The 18,517-nt window shown below is 36.7% G+C and overlaps 1 protein-coding gene across 1 annotated transcript; it reads left to right on the forward strand.

Annotated features, from left to right (window-relative positions):
* The first annotated feature begins 9,576 nt into the window (after nucleotides 1-9,576).
* On the forward strand, nucleotides 9,577-13,751 carry LOC104440911 (transcription factor bHLH30). The gene is made up of 2 exons (XM_010053902.3): nucleotides 9,577-10,468; nucleotides 12,995-13,751. The coding sequence occupies exons 1-2, from the start codon at nucleotides 10,169-10,171 to the stop codon at nucleotides 13,475-13,477; spliced, it is 783 nt and encodes a 260-aa protein (XP_010052204.2). The 5' UTR covers nucleotides 9,577-10,168; the 3' UTR covers nucleotides 13,478-13,751.
* The last annotated feature ends 4,766 nt before the right edge of the window (nucleotides 13,752-18,517 follow it).

Raw genomic sequence — 18,517 nt, forward strand, 5'->3', positions numbered from 1 at the left:
CCACTAGCACTTAACTGATTTATTTTGCTCTGATTTTGATACTTAAGTATATCTTTCTGAACTTTTGGCATTTAAGTGTCCCATCATACCAAGTTTTGGCACTCCAGGTGTCCGCGCCTCTTTTTTTGCATAGTTATAGATAGTTTTTTCATTGTAAAAAATGGGAAGATTGTTAATAAAAACCTCCTATGACTTTTTTAGGTTGACAAAACCATCTTGTTATACCAATTATTGGAAAAGTACAAATGTTGCCTTATCTTAGGATTGAACAAATACAAGGAAAACTCTATCGCCGCTAATTGAACATGAAGAACATCAATTTGGTTTGCTGGGGTCAAGATGCTTAGTTGGCAAAAATGGTGCTGCCAAAAGGTGCGGTTGGCATAAAATGCCACACTTGCCAAAAAAAGTGCAAGCGACCGAGAATGGCCCGAACAATTGAGATCAAAAGAGGCTCCCAATGGAGCAAAACCTGTTTTGTTGGGCGAGTGTGACCATTTGATGTGAAATCCCGAAAGTGGCACATCGATGATTAAGGGACGCAAGGAAGCGACAAAATAGATCACAATGAGGGCATTGCAAAATTGAGTGGGGGAGAATTTCACGGTCCGTGAATTCTCCTGTACTCGTGACACTTGTGAGTGGTGCTTAGAGTTATCAAGTGAAAAGTGAGGAGGCAGAGGGGACAAACACAACTGGTCCATGGAAGTGGCGTCAGGACGGTTAGTGCTAAGAGTTCTAAGATGGAAGGATTATATCACTTAGGAGCTCTAAAAGTAGGATTGGCCTCCCATGCACAAACTAGTTGGGAGCTGATGCCACTCTCTTGACGAGGCCATGGTAAGCCGAAACCAGTTGTTGAGGCTAAAGAAATCTACTATCTCATTCGATGGACTAGATGTCCAAGCAAAGCTAGGCGTGGTACGATCTCATACAGAGAAGCTATTCACCGTATTGTTCGCTAGAACAGCTATAGAAGGAAGGTTGGCCTGGCAAATTCCACTTGTCAAGCGCCACATGAGTTGTTCCGTGGCCAAGGAAACTGTCAACCCATGACACTTGACTGCTCTTTCCAATTACGTACACAAAGGGCTCTCAAATTTGGCAACACTCTCGGTCACTCTTCAATTCACAGGCACACACTTGAAGGCCAAGGTATTGGATGTCCATTGAAGTTTCCTATCACTGGCAAGGGCTTGTAGGCCCTTGCCCAGATTTAATTGAGGGCCCTGACCCTCGAAGGCAAACCTAAGTGAGGATCATCAACCATTGTCAAGGCCCTGATGACCCCAACAACTCTTCCCATGAAGTTGAATAGTGAGGAAAAGGAAAAGGCAAAATAGTAACGAAATTTTGCAAAACAATGTTGTTTTGAGATGGATTGAACATGTCAAATCACAAATGTGTCATGTAGGATGGTCAGTTGAATAGTCAATTTAGTGTTTTCCAACCTAATTTAGTTGGATGGATTACATTGGAAAATCATCAAAAAACTTAAAATTATATTGGTCAAATTGAAAAGTTTTTGACTGAATTGCTAGCCTCATGATTTTTGCGTCAATTTTCCCTACACTATTGCCATTTTGATATACGATATATGCCATTATATGTTTGTGTTCGTATTATCCTTCCATTTTAATTGGCAATATTTGTTTTGGTGTTTGGATAAGCTGGTGTCAAGGTCAATTTTTGCGTATCTCAACTAACCCAACTCGGCGTGATCTTAGAGCGCACTCCCCCATATCAGCTTGATGCTTTCAGAATTTTACTTTTAAACTATTTCCATCAATTTTTGGATCCAGAACAACACAACCACGAAAGAAGCAAATCTTTTTGTTATCTAAATCAGTACCTTATTGGCGAAAACACGTGTGAGATATTGAATTCAAGACATTTTGCTCACATGCAATTCTAGAAACGTGAGTGAAGTATGAATATGCATGGCATTCACGTAGTAAATGGATAAACTAATGTATATAGACGTATTAAAAAAACCTAGGCTAGTGAAAGACTACGTATATAACCATAACCAAATAAGGGAAAATATTGCAAACAACGAAAAGATTCCGTGCATTTCTAATGGATTACTCTAATAGGTCCTTCAAAAAGCATTTAATGCTGCATTTGGTCATTCGGATTTAATTTGAATAGAATAGGATAAGATTGGATTAAAAATCCTCCAAATATCCTTGGATTTGTAGAAAATTTCATCAAATGTTTGGTGCAATTCAAGATAAAATAAAAATCTTCAAAAATCTCATTTGTCCAACACAATCTCCCCTGATATCTAGATCACACCACCTGAGCTCACTAGAGTATCAAGCCCACTCTTTCTAGCTCTCTTTGGTTTGTCTCCTTCATCGCCAGATCCACTACTATTTCCACCTCCAAACTACTCTTCACTCAACTTCACCGTCTGGCTTGAAGGATCTCATCCACGGAGAGAGTTAGCATCATACAATCCATAAAACAATAAAAAAAATTTAGAGAGTTACAATCTCTTATGCACTTAAGTGTTTCCCAACCCTAAATTATACAAAAAATCACAGTATCTAACCTCACGTAATTACTCGAACATCATAGCCACTTTTCTTGAAGTCACGACACACGCACAAGACAATCAACACTCAGTTCACATCAACTAAAGCCCCAAACTAACGAGTTTTCTATATAATTGGTTTGACTGGTTGCGTTAGGAAGCTTATGACCAAAAAAAATAAGGAAACACACAAACTCATCATAAAGAAAGTAAGCCCAAATCAGCAAGTTTGGCCTAACGTGACGGAAACTTCCTTTTCCATACTTCTCTAACTATTTGGTTTGATTTGCTGCAATAGGAAGGTTATGTCCTGTTTTATATTTATCAAGCAACAAAAATAACAACAATCCGTCCTGTTTTATATTTATCAAGCAACAAAAATAACAACAATCCTCCAAATCTCTAATTAACATCAAATCAGGTTTTTGTTCAATGCTCAAATTTGAAACATAATTTGACAATACACAATATATAGTTGAGTTTATCTTTCAAACTACTTTACAATTTCGTACCACTTATCCATGTGTACTCATTTTTAAAAATGTCATTTTCTTTACAAAAAACTCCAAATCCAAACCCTAAATTCTTGTGCTCACCCAAAACTCTCAAAGTAACTAAAGATCTAACCACCCACCTTAGAAAGAGGCTAAAATAAGTTTGCAAGGAGAGGCCATTTGGGGTTATGCTTAGAGGCATGTAATTGGTATATGCGAAAGTAGAGACATGTAAGTTGTCATTAGAAAGAAAACTAAGGTATGTCTTCTATATTTTTCATTATCTCGATTTGTTTAGTTTTTCCTAGCTCGATTTCTACTTCTTAAGTTGTTCATTTGACTTGTTTTACTTGCACCAGTCCAAATCTGGGTACTCTGAATAGGATATAGAAATGTATAAGGTTGTCCGATGGTCTTCCAAAGGAAAGATTGAATATAAGGAATCTGATCAGATTTATTATGCTGTTCTGCCCTATCCAATTTATTGATTGTGACCAAACTCAGTCTTGGAGTTATAAGAGAATAATAGCCGACAAAACAAACCAAAAGTAAATTAGTTCACCATTTCCTCTTTTATTTTATTTTTTTCCCAAACAAACTGCTGAAGAGATTACTTGTGTCTTTCTCTGCCTACATTATTGACTTCGAAGCCCACCTTTCTGGACCAAGTGACTCAAACTTCATTGGTGTTTGGCCAGCCATCTTCTATCTAACCACCCAACCTCCATTACTAAAAAGGTTTACTCCTTCACCATTAGCAAAGGTCCTTTAGCACGTTTATGTCACTCCACTTTCACAAAATGATACACATGATTGGAAAAATATGGCCTTACACATGCTAGTGGAAGAAAATTTTGGTAAGAATATATAAATTTCGCATCAGGCCGACAATTTTAAATTTTAAATTAGGTGGTCTCAATTTTATCGTAGATATATATATATATATATATATATATATATATATATATTTTAAGGAAGATCAATATTTATTTCGACTAGACAATGTACACGTGTCACTGGGTTCTTATTGTTTTGTGAAAATTAAAAACTTCAATTTAACGTTTAGTATGACACATCCTTTACAATATTTATATACTTTTCAATTGTCTGATCTTCTCTTAAAATATAAGATAAGAGCAATCTCCAATCTCTTGATAAATAATGTCGGCTGAGAAGTTATCAGTAATAATATAAATTAGCTTAATGAAATAAATTACATGACGATGGGGTGGGACAGGTTCATTGATAGGAAACATCCATGACTCTACCTCCTAGAAGCCACCCTTTCACATAATAATATTTTTCTCTATAACTCCCCCATTGAGATAATGCCACGTGGGAGTAATTTTTCCTATGAATTGATAATTCTCTATTTTTTAATCATTATCCAGGTTAATTGTGAAATGAAAAAAAAAACCACTAATTTACAAAAAAAAAAAAAAATCACTTTAAAAAGCGCAAATTTCATTATCCAATAGTCGATTCAATCCAGCGGCAATCCTAATCGAACGAGTACACCTACCGTAACAACGGTGCAATGAATTCTAAGCTTAAACTACTAAATTTAAAGGCAATTACTAATCTCTATAGGTCACATCATACTTATATCATTGAATAATTAACGCCTAGTACTATATACCAGTCACTAATCACTAAATTAATAAATTATACACTATGATATTGGATTCCAGCAACTACGAAGCTTCCAGGAAGTTTCTTGTCTTACATTTTTTTATTAGGTCAATTTGTAGAGAGATTATTTAGATTCTTTGATGGTACCGCATTGTTTAGTTCCACCCGAATTTATTATTATATTGTCAAAAAAATATAAGAAAACTTATAAAACTTAATACGTAGTGATCGACTTTAGTAGACGGGAATGTAATCTTTAAAATGTGTCTATGACTTTCTCATGATTTGCTGAGTAATTGGCAAGCTCATACTACGACGGTACTTAGACTTTGCAAGATAGTGACTCAACAACAAGGATGGATCTAGTGCGAACTTTATATGTGAAAAACTCAAGAGAGAAATAACCATTTTGAAATCATAGGCAAAATTTCTCATGTTGGCCTCCCAAAGGATACGATCTTGCTCCCGTCCTTATATGAGAAGATAGTATTTTAGCATGGTAGAAGTATCTACGGCATCATGTATCTTAACGATGCATAAAATGCTCTAGGTCACAGCTACCTACACAAGCAAAAGCTCTGGATTTAATTGGTTCATGATCTTGGAGGGTGTTTGAAATATCTCTAGATAGTCGGATTTCCCTTATCACGTCCTTAGATTATAAAAAGGAAAAAAAAATTACAATTTGATGAATTTCGACAGGTTAATGTTTATAAGAAGTGCTTTCAAAAAGTAAAGTGAGATAAGAGAGGACAAAAGCGTAAGCAAGTTTATTGGCGATGTGGCCAACTTGATATAGTTCTCCAATCACGACTCATCTGCTCCCACACAGCTTAAAATGCATCGTGCTAGTTTTAAGTTGTACAAGAGTTATCTACTAGTATAACATTTCATAAATACATGGGCAATGGGAAACTAGAAATATATTTTATAGCTAATAAGCAGCACCTCTTCCGTGACTAACTTATCAAAACCAATATAAACGGCTCACATGAGCCCATCGTGCCAACGCATAATACTCTAGCTTGGTTGTAGCTCACTCACGCCGGCACGGGTTCAGAACTACCATGCTAGTTTGAGAATGTGTGAGACTTATCTACTAACACATTAAATCATACTTGGCGATGTAAGATCAAAGAGACATCTGACACCCAACACACCTAAATGAAAACTCATTACCTTATTAGGTCATCACTTAATAGTATAGAAAATTTGAATCTTCAAGCGTATAATTCACGATACACATTCAGGGGCACATGCATCTACGCCTATAAGCGTATATCCATGGGCTAAATTTAACAAGTGGAGGAGTGGTAATTGGACTAGTGTTTGACAAAACATGCCTCTTTTAAAAAAGAAGATTATTATCCTCATTTTCCATTAATAGTTGAATATGGACATTGATGATCCGATTAAAAAGGAACCCCAATGGTCCACATCCCCAACATTGCTTTATGTAGAAAGATAGGACCACTTCAAAAATAAGGAAGATGACAGTGCAAGACTTTCTTTTGGCACCTCAAAGTAACTCTTATCTGTTCTTTATTGGGCGTCCCATTGTCCAACTAAACTTTGCTTTTTATGTTTGGCTATATATGGTCTTTAAATAATATGCTTTCAGGAGTATTAAACATCGTATAAAATTATCACGTAACTAATATTATGATTCGGGTTAATTTTGATGTAGTGTTGAACGTGATCCAAATCTAAATTGACCGTTTGTTAGGACTATTATATCTAATGGGGATTAAATGGGTACTAAAGTTTTTCATGAATACCGCATTATTAAAAAGTACTTTGGGCCATTTGTTTAATACATAGTTGGAATCTTAGTCGAAACTCTCATAAATTGATCAATGAAATCGATTGGCACTCGTAAAAGAGAAGTGATGGGGACGTAGCGTTGTCCTCAACTATTTCTTGTCCTGTAGTTGATCAACTCAGAAGAATTTGTCAATAGCAAAACTAAGTGAAGGTGGCTGAGACTTCTAATTCAGATAGTGAAGGTCATCCTTTTAAAAGCTCTATACTAAAGTAACTTGTGCCTGTACATAATTGGAACATGATATGGATCTTCAAATAATCGGATCTCCACGCCCGTACTTCAAGATTATCAAGAAGAAAAGACTTCCACTTCAATGAAGAGGTTCCAATTTAAAAGTTTTTTCTGGGCGAAAAAGGGCTTCCTTTGGTCTTGTCTGTTATGGAAAATACCTTTGGAGTTTGAAGCATCTTGTATTCCTCAACCAAGAAAAAAAAAATGTCACTTAGTTGAGTGATCTAAATCAATGAATAAATCTGTTTATTTTAATAGAGATGTTTTTCAACAAGTAATTAAAGGATTTTTATGTAGTACACACAGCGGTATTGTTAAGTTATCAAATATGATTAACATCATACTCCACCGGCTTAATTTCTCCACGCAGCAGATAGTGATTCCACAAATTTTTTACTTTAATATTTCTTGTCGAAAAGAGGGTTGTGGTGAAAATCGAGGTGGCAATAATGGCGGCGAAGGTGCTAAGTGGTAGTAGGTGGATGAGATAGACCGGCGGCGACGGACTGTTGTTACATTTGAAATAGTAGTGGGATGGTGGAGAATGGAGGCGGGCGGTGGTGAACAGCGATGGCGACGGTGGTTATGGTAGAAATTCGTAGATACTGCCCTCGTAATTTGTAACAATGGGTATACTAATGGATTATACCGGTAAAGGGATAGGCTAATAATCACCAGTTGGACTGACTATAAACAAAGCACTATTTTGCAATTACTTCTAAGTTGACCAAAGATAGCTGCCTCTTCTGCAAAAGACTAGACTATGACAAATCATAACGATAGTGTATGATGTTATCTAGATCCTAAAACAGGAGCAAATTGACCCAAGCTATAAAAAAAGGTCCTTTCAGTTTTCAAAAGATATGAGGGGATTGCTTGGATCAATATCCCCAATCAAGAGGAGATCATCTGGCGTGTTTTCCAAGCTCAAAGTACATGTACCTTGGCTTCATGATCACTTCCTCAGACACTATCCTGCTCCCGTCCTGTGTTAGGTGATTAAAATCCCAGCATTTTTATTTTTCAAAAATTACATTGAAAAAGAAGGATTATTGTTGATATGCACGCAGGAGTAACGTTAGAAATAACATATTAAGAGAATTGGTGTGGCGATGGGGCAATTTTTTTAAATCATAATTAGTCTATAGTTTATTGGCTTAAGTTTTTTAAGTGAAGATTAGTCTAGTTAGAGATTTTGACAGATTCATATTTGATCTCTTCCTTGACGATCTCCCAAAAAAAATGTATCGAACCTCTATTCCGTGCTTCCAACAAGTGATATAAGAGTGAATGTTTGATTGGTGAGCTCCCAATTTGTTTCAATGTTTGGTAAATATCTCGAGAGAGGAATCTCACCAATGTGGTCCCGATGACAACACCCATTGTTAGACCAAGGTGAAATAGACCAGGGATGAAGGTGGGCATTATTGTTATTGTGGTCTTCACATCCAACATTGTGGAGATTCAAGTTGAGACATCTTGATGTAGATGGATACTCAGATTAAAAGGGAGCAAACATCACATTAAGCTAACACATGAGAGGAATTTATTAAGATATGTGTGTGAATTGAGTCATAAAAGCCTCATATTGGATAATTAGTGTGTGGGTGAAAGAGTTGATAATTTTAGTTGACTCATGACTCATTGATTTAACCTTTCAAGTGAAGCCATTCCAACTAGTTATATGGGCAAGCTTGGCTTGAACTTGGGTTCTCTCTTGGTGACCTCCCCTAGTAAATGTATCGGCTCTTTGCTAGGCATTCCCACAAGTTAATCAATATATACATAGATGGTGAAAAACACTTTCTACACAGTCTGGTAATGGATTTATAACACATATGAGGAGCAATCACTTGAACTCTATTGATTGTGCACTAAATAATAATGCAAAATGCTATATTTTGAAACAATTTATCCCATCAACCATTATGATAAATGCTCACTTGTGATCCATGTGAGCTCTAAAAGGACAAAAGTGTTTGATTCTTGATCTCGCCTTCATATAGCAATTTGAGTTTTTAAAATAGTTAGCTGGAGTCCAACAAAAAATCATATGGTATCAAAGTTGGAAGTCTTGAGTTTAAATTTTAATAGGCCCTATTTGCCTTCCCAATTAATTTTCCATGATTAGTACTAGACAAAACACAGCATCAAATGAAGAAGAGAGGATAGATCATTTTACTTTTAAGAAAATTCTACACAAATAACCCAATCGCCTGTTATGCGTAAGTAGATGGGGGCAATAGGTGAAAATTCCAACAATCAGAGGAGAACTATAGAGAGAGAGGAATTTACACCTTTTACTTTCACTTTTCACCTTTATTTTAGGTACTCCAAATATTGCATGCATTTATATTATGATTTCGTAAATATCGGAATTTTATGTCTCGTGTTTTCTTTTAATTGGAGGATTAAGTTACAAGGTTGATGTGACTATATTTTGTTTAATTTTTTTCACATATTATTTGTGTTGCAAAAATTCAGGTCAACAGTAGCATTTAGAATGACAAAACAAATACAATCTTAAACCAATGCAACACACTGTCATCTTGCCGGTTTGAAATACAATGGGCCCGTCCTATAAGGCCTATCAAAATATACAAGTTGTTCTATAATTCATGTTTTATAATAGCACCTCCACTATATCACCTAAAAGGTGAACTTACAAAATATAATGATTCTTTACATCACATGTATTTCGTTTCCTACGAGGCAAAGAAAACAAGGGATATCACAAAGGGTTACAATATAAGAAGATCCTACCCCAGAAAAGGCCTAAGCTGCCAGCTAAAGACCTTTTCAAAAAATTTTGAACTCTTTAGGTCGCAATGGATACCTTCTCGCAAAGGCTCCCATAAAAAAGCCAAGTTCAACCCTTGCTCTCTCTCTCTCTCTATAAATGAAACTTCAGGTCCTCTCATCTCGCAAACTCCTTTTTGCAAAGAAGAAAAAAAGCTCTCAACGTTGTTTGTCCACTTTTTGTGCTTTGAAACCCGCATCGGAATCCCAAGGAAACAGCCAAGAGTTTCAAAGAAATCAAGAAGACGACTTCGCACCTTTCTAAACGCCATACCCACTTCCCAAGAACCACCACTTTGAACCTCCTCGATCGAGACGATGGAATTCAAGACCATAAAGAAGAAAATGTGGATCTTTTCTCCCTGAAAATCTCTCTCTCTCTCTCTCTCTCTCTCTCTCTCTGTGTCTCTCAAAATCATTTCTCGATCCTTGTCTTGTCTCGTGATGGAAGTTATGACCATAATTGCAATATCACTGACCAGCACCAACCGGAAAGCTAGCAACCAGCACAATTTCCCCCTCCAAACACTCTCCTTTTGGTTCGCCCCCACCACCCGCCCGCCTGGCGCTTCCCTGTTTGGCCTTTGAAAAAGTTCCCGAGTTTTTCTGCTGTCATTAGTTTCATTTAGGAGATCGAAGAGTTTCTATATGGCTCTCTACAGTAACTATTGCGATGGCTTACATGGATCGGACCCGCATCAAATGTTCGACCCGCTCTTGCTGGCTAATGGGTCGGCACCTGCGATGGACACGCCACAGTCGTTGGTGTTGGATGGCGAGAAGAGCGAGCTTGTGATCAAGGCTCCGAATAGAGCGGCGAAGAAGAATGTTCCGGAGGAGAAGGCGTTGGCTGCATTGAGGAATCATAGTGAGGCCGAGAGGCGGAGGCGAGAGCGGATCAACTCACATCTCGCCACTCTCCGCGGCTTAGTTCCCGGCGAAGACAAGGTAATTGATTTCATTCTCTTTTCGCTTACGTTCGTGTTACAATCGAGAAGTTCTTGCATAGTGGAGTTTGGGAGAGGGTCTTACCTTCTGTTCGATTTCTTTTCTAAATTTAGGAGGGTCAAAGTAACGATCTTCAACATTATCACATATCATCCCGAAATGACATTGGCTAAGGAGATAATTTTACATATAATAGTCGTTTGAAGAGCTTACGATGGTACCAACTATTGAAAAAGTGTCCTCACTTTTACAAGGTGTGTAACGAGCACTCACAGTTATAACTATTTACATCACTTAAATATTAAGTTCTATTTGTTTCTCAGAAAATGAATAATGTGGAAAAAAATTTCTTTAAGTTCTATATGTATATGTCACACACACAAATTACAGTACAATACAACCGCAGTGCAACTATAGTTATATATCATACGAACTATATGAGTCATAATATAGATTGACAATAGACTGAACATTCTAATTAATTTAAACTATATCTCAATCTGGTCGATGCTGTGTATGCAAAGGCCGTGATGTTCTCCTCAACTTGCATTCTTACATCCCAACACCGCCCCGCAATCATTTTGTGGTTGTACTCCACCGGTTAAGAGATGATTCTTTTGTTTTCATCCATTTATTTTACATGCATGGACAATCTTCTAGACAAAAAAGATGAAATTTTGACAGAGATTTTGGGTAGAGGTTTGCGATGCTTAAGTAGGTATATTGATGCCCCAAGCGGAATATATTTGGATCAAGCCCTTATTTTCATACTCCTCGTTCCTTAACTTAAATCCGACTATATCTAGTAGAACCAAGAAAATTTTCTTGAGATTCGGAATACGAATGGTGTTAGATATCATTATGTTCAAATGAAAGGTTGGGACGACCCTAGAAAGGACTAGGATGCATAAAATGATTGTCATTTATCATACGTAATCTGGGGAAACCCAGGCAAGAAAGCTAAGCATCTGGTGCCTTCCTTGACATATGGGCAGTTTCCCCACCTAAGCTGAGGTTTGACTTTCTTAAACTGATCGAACGAAATAATAGTTCGTGCCATGGCACGGTGGCACCAACTGACGAAATCAAAAGGGTTCGTCTTCTCCACCTTGAACAGTTGACCCTTCTCTTCGATTTCAATAATTCATTTCTTAAAAGAATTTGCGAGTCGCGTCCCCGAAAGTCTACCCTCTTGATGCGTCGTGGAGCTCCAAATAGTCAAACGTTTGTTCCATCCGAATCTCCAATTTCCCTTTCTTCTGAAATTGGGAAAGATTGCAAGTCTCCCAATTTTGGTGTACATCTAGGGGAAGGCGCACTCAGCACATCCTAGAATTAGGTGCGTCTATGTCCGATCTAGGCTGCTCGATCACGATTTCCTGCACAAATTGTCACATGGTGATGAGAATATACATTGATTCTTGCGTACAAAAGTCAATGAATGAATATAAAAGTCGGTCACGGAGGCCAAGTTGTTCTCCAGACCACGATGTTATTGGAACGGTACCAGGGAGGGCATGGGTTGGGGAGGCCTAAACCAAGGAGCCCTAGAAGCAGAGAAAACTGGCCAGGAGTCCATGGATTAGCTGTCACAGAAGCATGGTTAGTATTTAGATGTTTGAAAAGTCAAATGCGGATCCGGTGACATATCTTGCGCAGACATCTCGCCCGTGACATAGACATTCAGGAAAGAGACTAATTTTCGTCGCCCCTTTCGTAAATAGTTTCGCAAAAGTCGAGGGAAGGCATGTGAATGTTAGGCTATTGAGTGATGCTAGAGACATTGAAATCGATCGAAAAATTGGTAGACGTGCAAATCATATGTGACTGGATTTTCATTTATAGAAGGTGGGGCCCCTAGATCATTAGGTGAGTTTTACAAGGATGGAGATTCTCTAGAGCTATAAGTTATGGTGTAATAGGACACAGCCCAATTATTTTTTAAAGGCGGGAGTTTACCTAGAAAACCTAAACATAGGATTTCTGCGTATGTGTGTGTGAAAGATAACATTGTGATCGGAGAGGTTGTGGCCACCGCGCAAATGGCTGCGCAATCTCAATTGACCCTGGATCGGAGTCGTCCGAGGCCAAAACCTCGGATCGGAGGCAGCAAGGAGCTGAACAGGCCAGGCAATGCACGCGGTGATGTCAGGTGGGCTCAAGCCAGGGTTCGGCGGTGATGGCGGGGCAGTGACAAAACAAAGGAGAGCAGTGTGCAGTGCCAAGTTTCTGCAGGGTGCCCCGGCCATTGATAACTATCGCCGCAACCCTCATTTGTCTCCGGAATTGAACGGAGACAATGTTCAAGAAGCATGAACACTTTCACGATTAGGTAGTCCACATGTAGCAAACATTAGAAAAAAAAAAATGTTGCATCAAAGGAAGATCCCCTGACCAAAAATATTAAACACAGAAATGAACTTTCTTCATGCTAGCTCATATTTCTCTATAATCTTTCATCAGGTTTTAGGAGATTGGTAATCAAAATGAGATCTGTGTTAATTTTAGACATGTATATATTGCTAGATGGACAAAGCCACATTGCTTGCTCATGTCATCGAGGAGGTGAAAGAGCTGAAGAAGACAGCACTGGAGGCAAGCAAAGGCCTTCTCGTGCCGCTGGATGCCGACGAAGTCAAAGTTGAGCCGCTTGATGACGCCACAGGAAATGGTACGTTCTCTTTCAAGGCATCTATCTGTTGCCAATATCGACCCGAGCTGCTTTCTGATCTCCGGCAGGCTATTAATGCCCTCCACCTGAAGATTGTGAAGGCTGAGATATCGACTCTCGAAAGCCGCTTGAGGAATGAGTTCATCTTCTTGAGCGGCAAAGAGCAGTTTAGTTACAACTGGAGTTTGCAACGGCAGCTCCTCGCGAGCTCGATTCGCCAGGCCCTCTGTAGTGTCCTTGCTAAGACTTCTATATCGTCTGAGTACTCGCCAAGAACAACGCTCCCAAGTAAAAGGCGAAGAGTCTCTTTCCTCAATTCCTCGAGCCCATCGTTGTGAGGGATTGGATTATGAAATCGGCAGACAGAGAGTAATGTAGATAGTCGGTCACAACATACTCATATACATCCTAATAAATGTCTGTGTACGTAGTTAAGATTAATACTTTCAGAAATGTTGAACGTTTGATATGCGAAAGCTGACGAGAAGTTTGTATGAGACTTGTGCTAGGAGTTTGTGTACACTGCGATGTACAATAGTAAGTGTGCTGTATAACCGTTTCTGGACTCGGTTCATGCTGAAATAAAAGGAAGAAACTAAGTTCTACTGTGAATTTGTCGTGCACTGCATTGTTAATTGTCGTACAGGGCAAAGAATTTTGAGAAATCGTTGTTCAACTGGAAACTGGAAAGAGCATATCGAGTACTTATTATGTTCCAAGAACTGCACATTCATCTAACAATCCAATCTAAAAGTTTAACCTTATAAATGAAGAGAGACCATGTGTATATAAAGAGCATATATACCCTCTCACATGCAATCTGAACTAGGAACAAAATCTGAAATTCGAGGAACGAGAGGCTGTGCGCGCGAAATAAATTGGGCAGAACATAACTATGATACTCATGTAAAATTTTGTAAAATCACTGTTAATTGTTTAAAAAAATTTAAGCTGTTAGATGTCCTAGTAAAATCATTGTCCGCACTAATTATTTTTGTCTTGAAATTCAGTGCCATTGTTGGGTAACTCGCATTTGTTTAGCTTAGATTTTTTTTAGAAAGAATGATGAATGAGTCGGTATATCCACAAGCAATTGATACATTTAATAGGATAATGTTGAAATACTCCACTAGCATTTGATAGAAACAAAAACGTAATTTTCTTCTTAAGAGTGCATGATGATATGTTGCATCCTGTTGACGCAGAAACAGTTTCCGCCGCATAATCAAGTTCAAAAGGCAATGAAGGCTGCTCAGTGTATAACGAGAAAACATTGTCATGGCACATTTTTACTACTAGTCTTTCCTTTGTAGATTTGATGGCAACAACTCAGAAAATTTGTACGGCCGTTATACCAACTTTTTGAATCCACTTCTGGAGTTCTTTTCCAGTGATAGCTCCTCTTTGGATCATAACCCTAGACATAATCCTTGACACTGCAGTGCCACACAGGTAAAATGTTAGTAAAGGTAACGATTCATGTACTTTAACCCTCTTTCACGTGGAAATCGAAATGAACGAATGGCAAGACAATTGGCTTTTGGAGAGGTAAAAGAATAAGGTACAAGATAATGAGAATCCACTAATAGTGTGACGACAACGCAAATGCATCAGGCGCATAGATTGTTGAGGAAAAGGTTTTTGTACTTTAGGCGCACGACAGGCATTCAATTCAATATAAACCATCAAGGGCAAACGACAACAAGCGAAGCTTATCCACCCAGATTTTCAGGTAAAATATCTTTACACAATCTCTTCTTGTTGTTTACTTGTAGTAAAAGTTGATACCGATCATGAAATCTTATTATTTTATACCATAACAATCCGTCGTTGTCAACTGCAACAACTATAATCGTAGTTAAACTACCCCGTGATGACACATCAAACCCAAGACGCTAGAAAATACTCAATAACACCAAACTTCAACCATGGTCTCTTTCGTTAGGTCAAACAGTGATGGTAATTTTCATCTAACATCCATGGTTATAGCGAAGATTCCTTTGTTGAGATATTTATCAAACAATGATACAAATGGAAACCATCAATAAAAAATTTCATCCTAATATTCCTTTTTGAGGATGCGCAATAAAAATCCAACACCCTATTCTAAGAAGAGAGCACAGGGAGTCTAACCTCAAACTTCATAACCTTCTTAGTTAGTATCAACTCACTAAAAAGTTAAGCCATTAAATTAGGAGCCAACTAATTATATCAACTACTTGATCCATCTTCAATTGATGATTTGCTTTTTTGTTCCTAGCATGCTCACATGAGCACCTCTCAGCATTTCTTTATTAAATCAATGCAAGTTTTCATATTTTTTCAATCCATGGTTATGACTAAAATTCATTTCTTGAGATATCCATAAAACAGTCATACACATGGAAACAACCAATAAAAAAGCCCACTAATATTCCTTTTTGAGGAGGCCCAATAAAAATCTAATACCCCATTCTAGGGACAGAGCACAAGGAGTCTAACATCAAACTTGATAACCTTTTCAGTTAGCCCCACCTCACTAAATAATTAAGCCATTAAGTTATGATCCAAGTAATTATATCAACTGCTTGATTTATCTTCTATTGCTGATCTGATTTATTTTAATCACATGAAATAAACTAGGAAGAACACAACTCTTATACCTTGTAAAATTTGGTAAGGTTACTGTTAACTGTTTTAAAATTTTAAGTTATTAGATGAATGTGTGATTTAATATTTAGATATTCTAACAAAATCATTATTCATACTTATTATTTTTATGTCTTGAAATTCAGTGTTACTGTAAGGTAAATGGCATTGTTTAGCTTTTTTTTTTTTGTGGAAGAATAAAAATTGATAAATGAGTCGGTATCTACGGTTGCGGAAGCATCCTCTATTTAATGGAATGTGATCAATAATACAGTTAATAATCTTAGACTTAAAAAGGAAAATCCATAAGCAATTGACACATCTTAAATGGATAATGTCAAAACATTCCACTAGCATTTGATAGAAACAAAAACATAATTTTTTTCTTAAAAGTGCACGATATGTGTTGTCCAAGTTGACGCATGAATGGTCGTGCCGCATAATCAAGGTCAAAGGACAATGAAGGCTGCTCCGTATATAATGAGGAAACGTATTCATTGGCACATGTTTACTATTAGACTTTCCTCTGTAGATTTGATGGGAACAACTCAGAAAATTTGTACTCTTATAATACCGCCTCTTTGAAACAACTTTAGGAGTTCATTATGAAAAAATCGTCCAAAAAGTCCTAAGCATATTGTACAAAAGCCAATTCAGTCTTAAGCTTTTTAATTATGCCAATTTAGTCTTAAATTATTTGACGATTTATCAATTTAGTCCTAAATAATTCAATTTTACCAATTTAGTCCTAAATTTTTTGATGATTTGCTAATTTAATCTAAACATTTTGATAATTTGTCAATGTAGTCCTTCTGACCAAATATCCAAATCATCATTCTACTAGAAACTAAAAAGAACATATGGAGTACTTATTATGTTCAAAGATTTATGTTAGAATATTTATATTAAACCATGCTTTCATCTAATAGTTCAATCCAAAAGTCTAAACTTATAGATAGAGGGAATTATGTGTGTGTGTGTGTGTGTGTATAAAGAACATATAAACCATCTTATATATTGAATTAGGAAAAAAAAGGTTGAATTTGAGAAACGAGGGACTGCACACATGAAATAAACTAGATAGAACTTGGCTATGATACCATGTAAAATTTTGTAGAATCATTATCAACTATTCTAAAAATTTAAGTTATTATATGAATACATAATTTAAATATTTAGATGTTTTAGCAAAATCATTGTTCACGCTAATTATCTTCTTCTTGAAATTTAATGCCACCGTTGGCTAATTTGCATTTGTTAGCTAATTATTTTTTTAAGAAAGAATGATGAATAAGTAGGTCTATCCACAAGCAATTGATACATTTAATAGGATAATGTCAGAATATTCCACTGGCATTTGATAGGAACAAAAACGTAATTTTCTTCTTAAGAGTGCATGATGATATGTTGTCCCAAGTTGACGCAGGAACAGTTTAGCCGTATAATCAAGGTTAAAGGACAATGAAGGCTGCTCCGTATATAACGGGGAAACATATTCGTGGCACATGTGCACATGTTTACTACTAGTCTCTCCTTTGTAGATTTGATGGCAACAACTCAGAAAACTTTTACTGCTGTAATGCCTCCTCCTTAACCTTTTGACAATTTATCAATTTAGTCTTAACTATTTCAATTATGCCATTTTAATTATAAATCTTTTGATAATTTGTCAATTTAGTCATATTACGATTTGCTAATATAGTCATTTTGGCCAAATATCAAATAATAAGTTTATGATTAGATTGACAAATTTTCAAAAGATTCAGGACTAAATTAGCACAATTGAAAATTTTAGGACTAAATTGGCACAATTTAAAATTTTAGGACTATATTAGCACAACTGAAATATTTAAAACTGAATTGATTCTATCGTATGATAGGTTTATGATTTTTTGGACAATTATATCAGTTCATTCTATATACCACTTTCTTTTGCAATAATACCTCCTCTTAGAATCACAATTCTAGACAAAACTCATGACATTGCAATGCAACACGGGTAAAATCATAGTAAATGTATAGTCTATTCATGTACTTTAATCCTCTTTCATGTGGAAATCAAAATGAAAGATGGTGAAACAATCGACCTTTGTAGAGACAAAAGTATAAGGTACAAGATAGTGACAATCCACTAATAGTGCGATAACAAGACAAATCCATCAGGTGCATAGATCGTAAAGGAAAAGGATTTTGTGTTTTAGGCGCATGATAGGCATTCAATTTAGTGGAAGTCATTAAGGACAACCAACATCATGTAAAGGTTATCCACTTGGGTTTTCAAATTGTGTCTTTAGACAACATCCATTGTTGTCGATTACCACACGAGATAACAAATCCAAGTAAAGATCTCTCACTATCACGTGAGATGGCAGTTGTTGCGAAAATCAAGCGATTGAAAAATAGAATAAGAAAATAACTGTATTTACGTGATTTGGTAGATGTGATCAACTTTAGAGGAAGAACAGCATATGATTTAACTATAGATCAGCCCATGTAGAAATTAAAACTATACTCGAATTACTCAAATACAATCAATGTTTTACAATCCCCAATTACATCAAATAACTCACAATGTTAAGCTATTAGACTTTCTCGCGAAACAATATATCAATCTCACCAAAAAAAAAAAAGTATGCAAATATTCCACAAGTTTCACTGCTACAACAATGATTCTTCGTTGGATGTAATTCACGAGTAAGCCGACTGTGGATATCGCACCAATAGCATCTGCTCGTGAAACTTTAAGTCAA

Source organism: Eucalyptus grandis, chromosome 4 (genome assembly GCF_016545825.1).
Source record: "Eucalyptus grandis isolate ANBG69807.140 chromosome 4, ASM1654582v1, whole genome shotgun sequence".
NCBI lineage: Eukaryota > Viridiplantae > Streptophyta > Magnoliopsida > Myrtales > Myrtaceae > Eucalyptus > Eucalyptus grandis.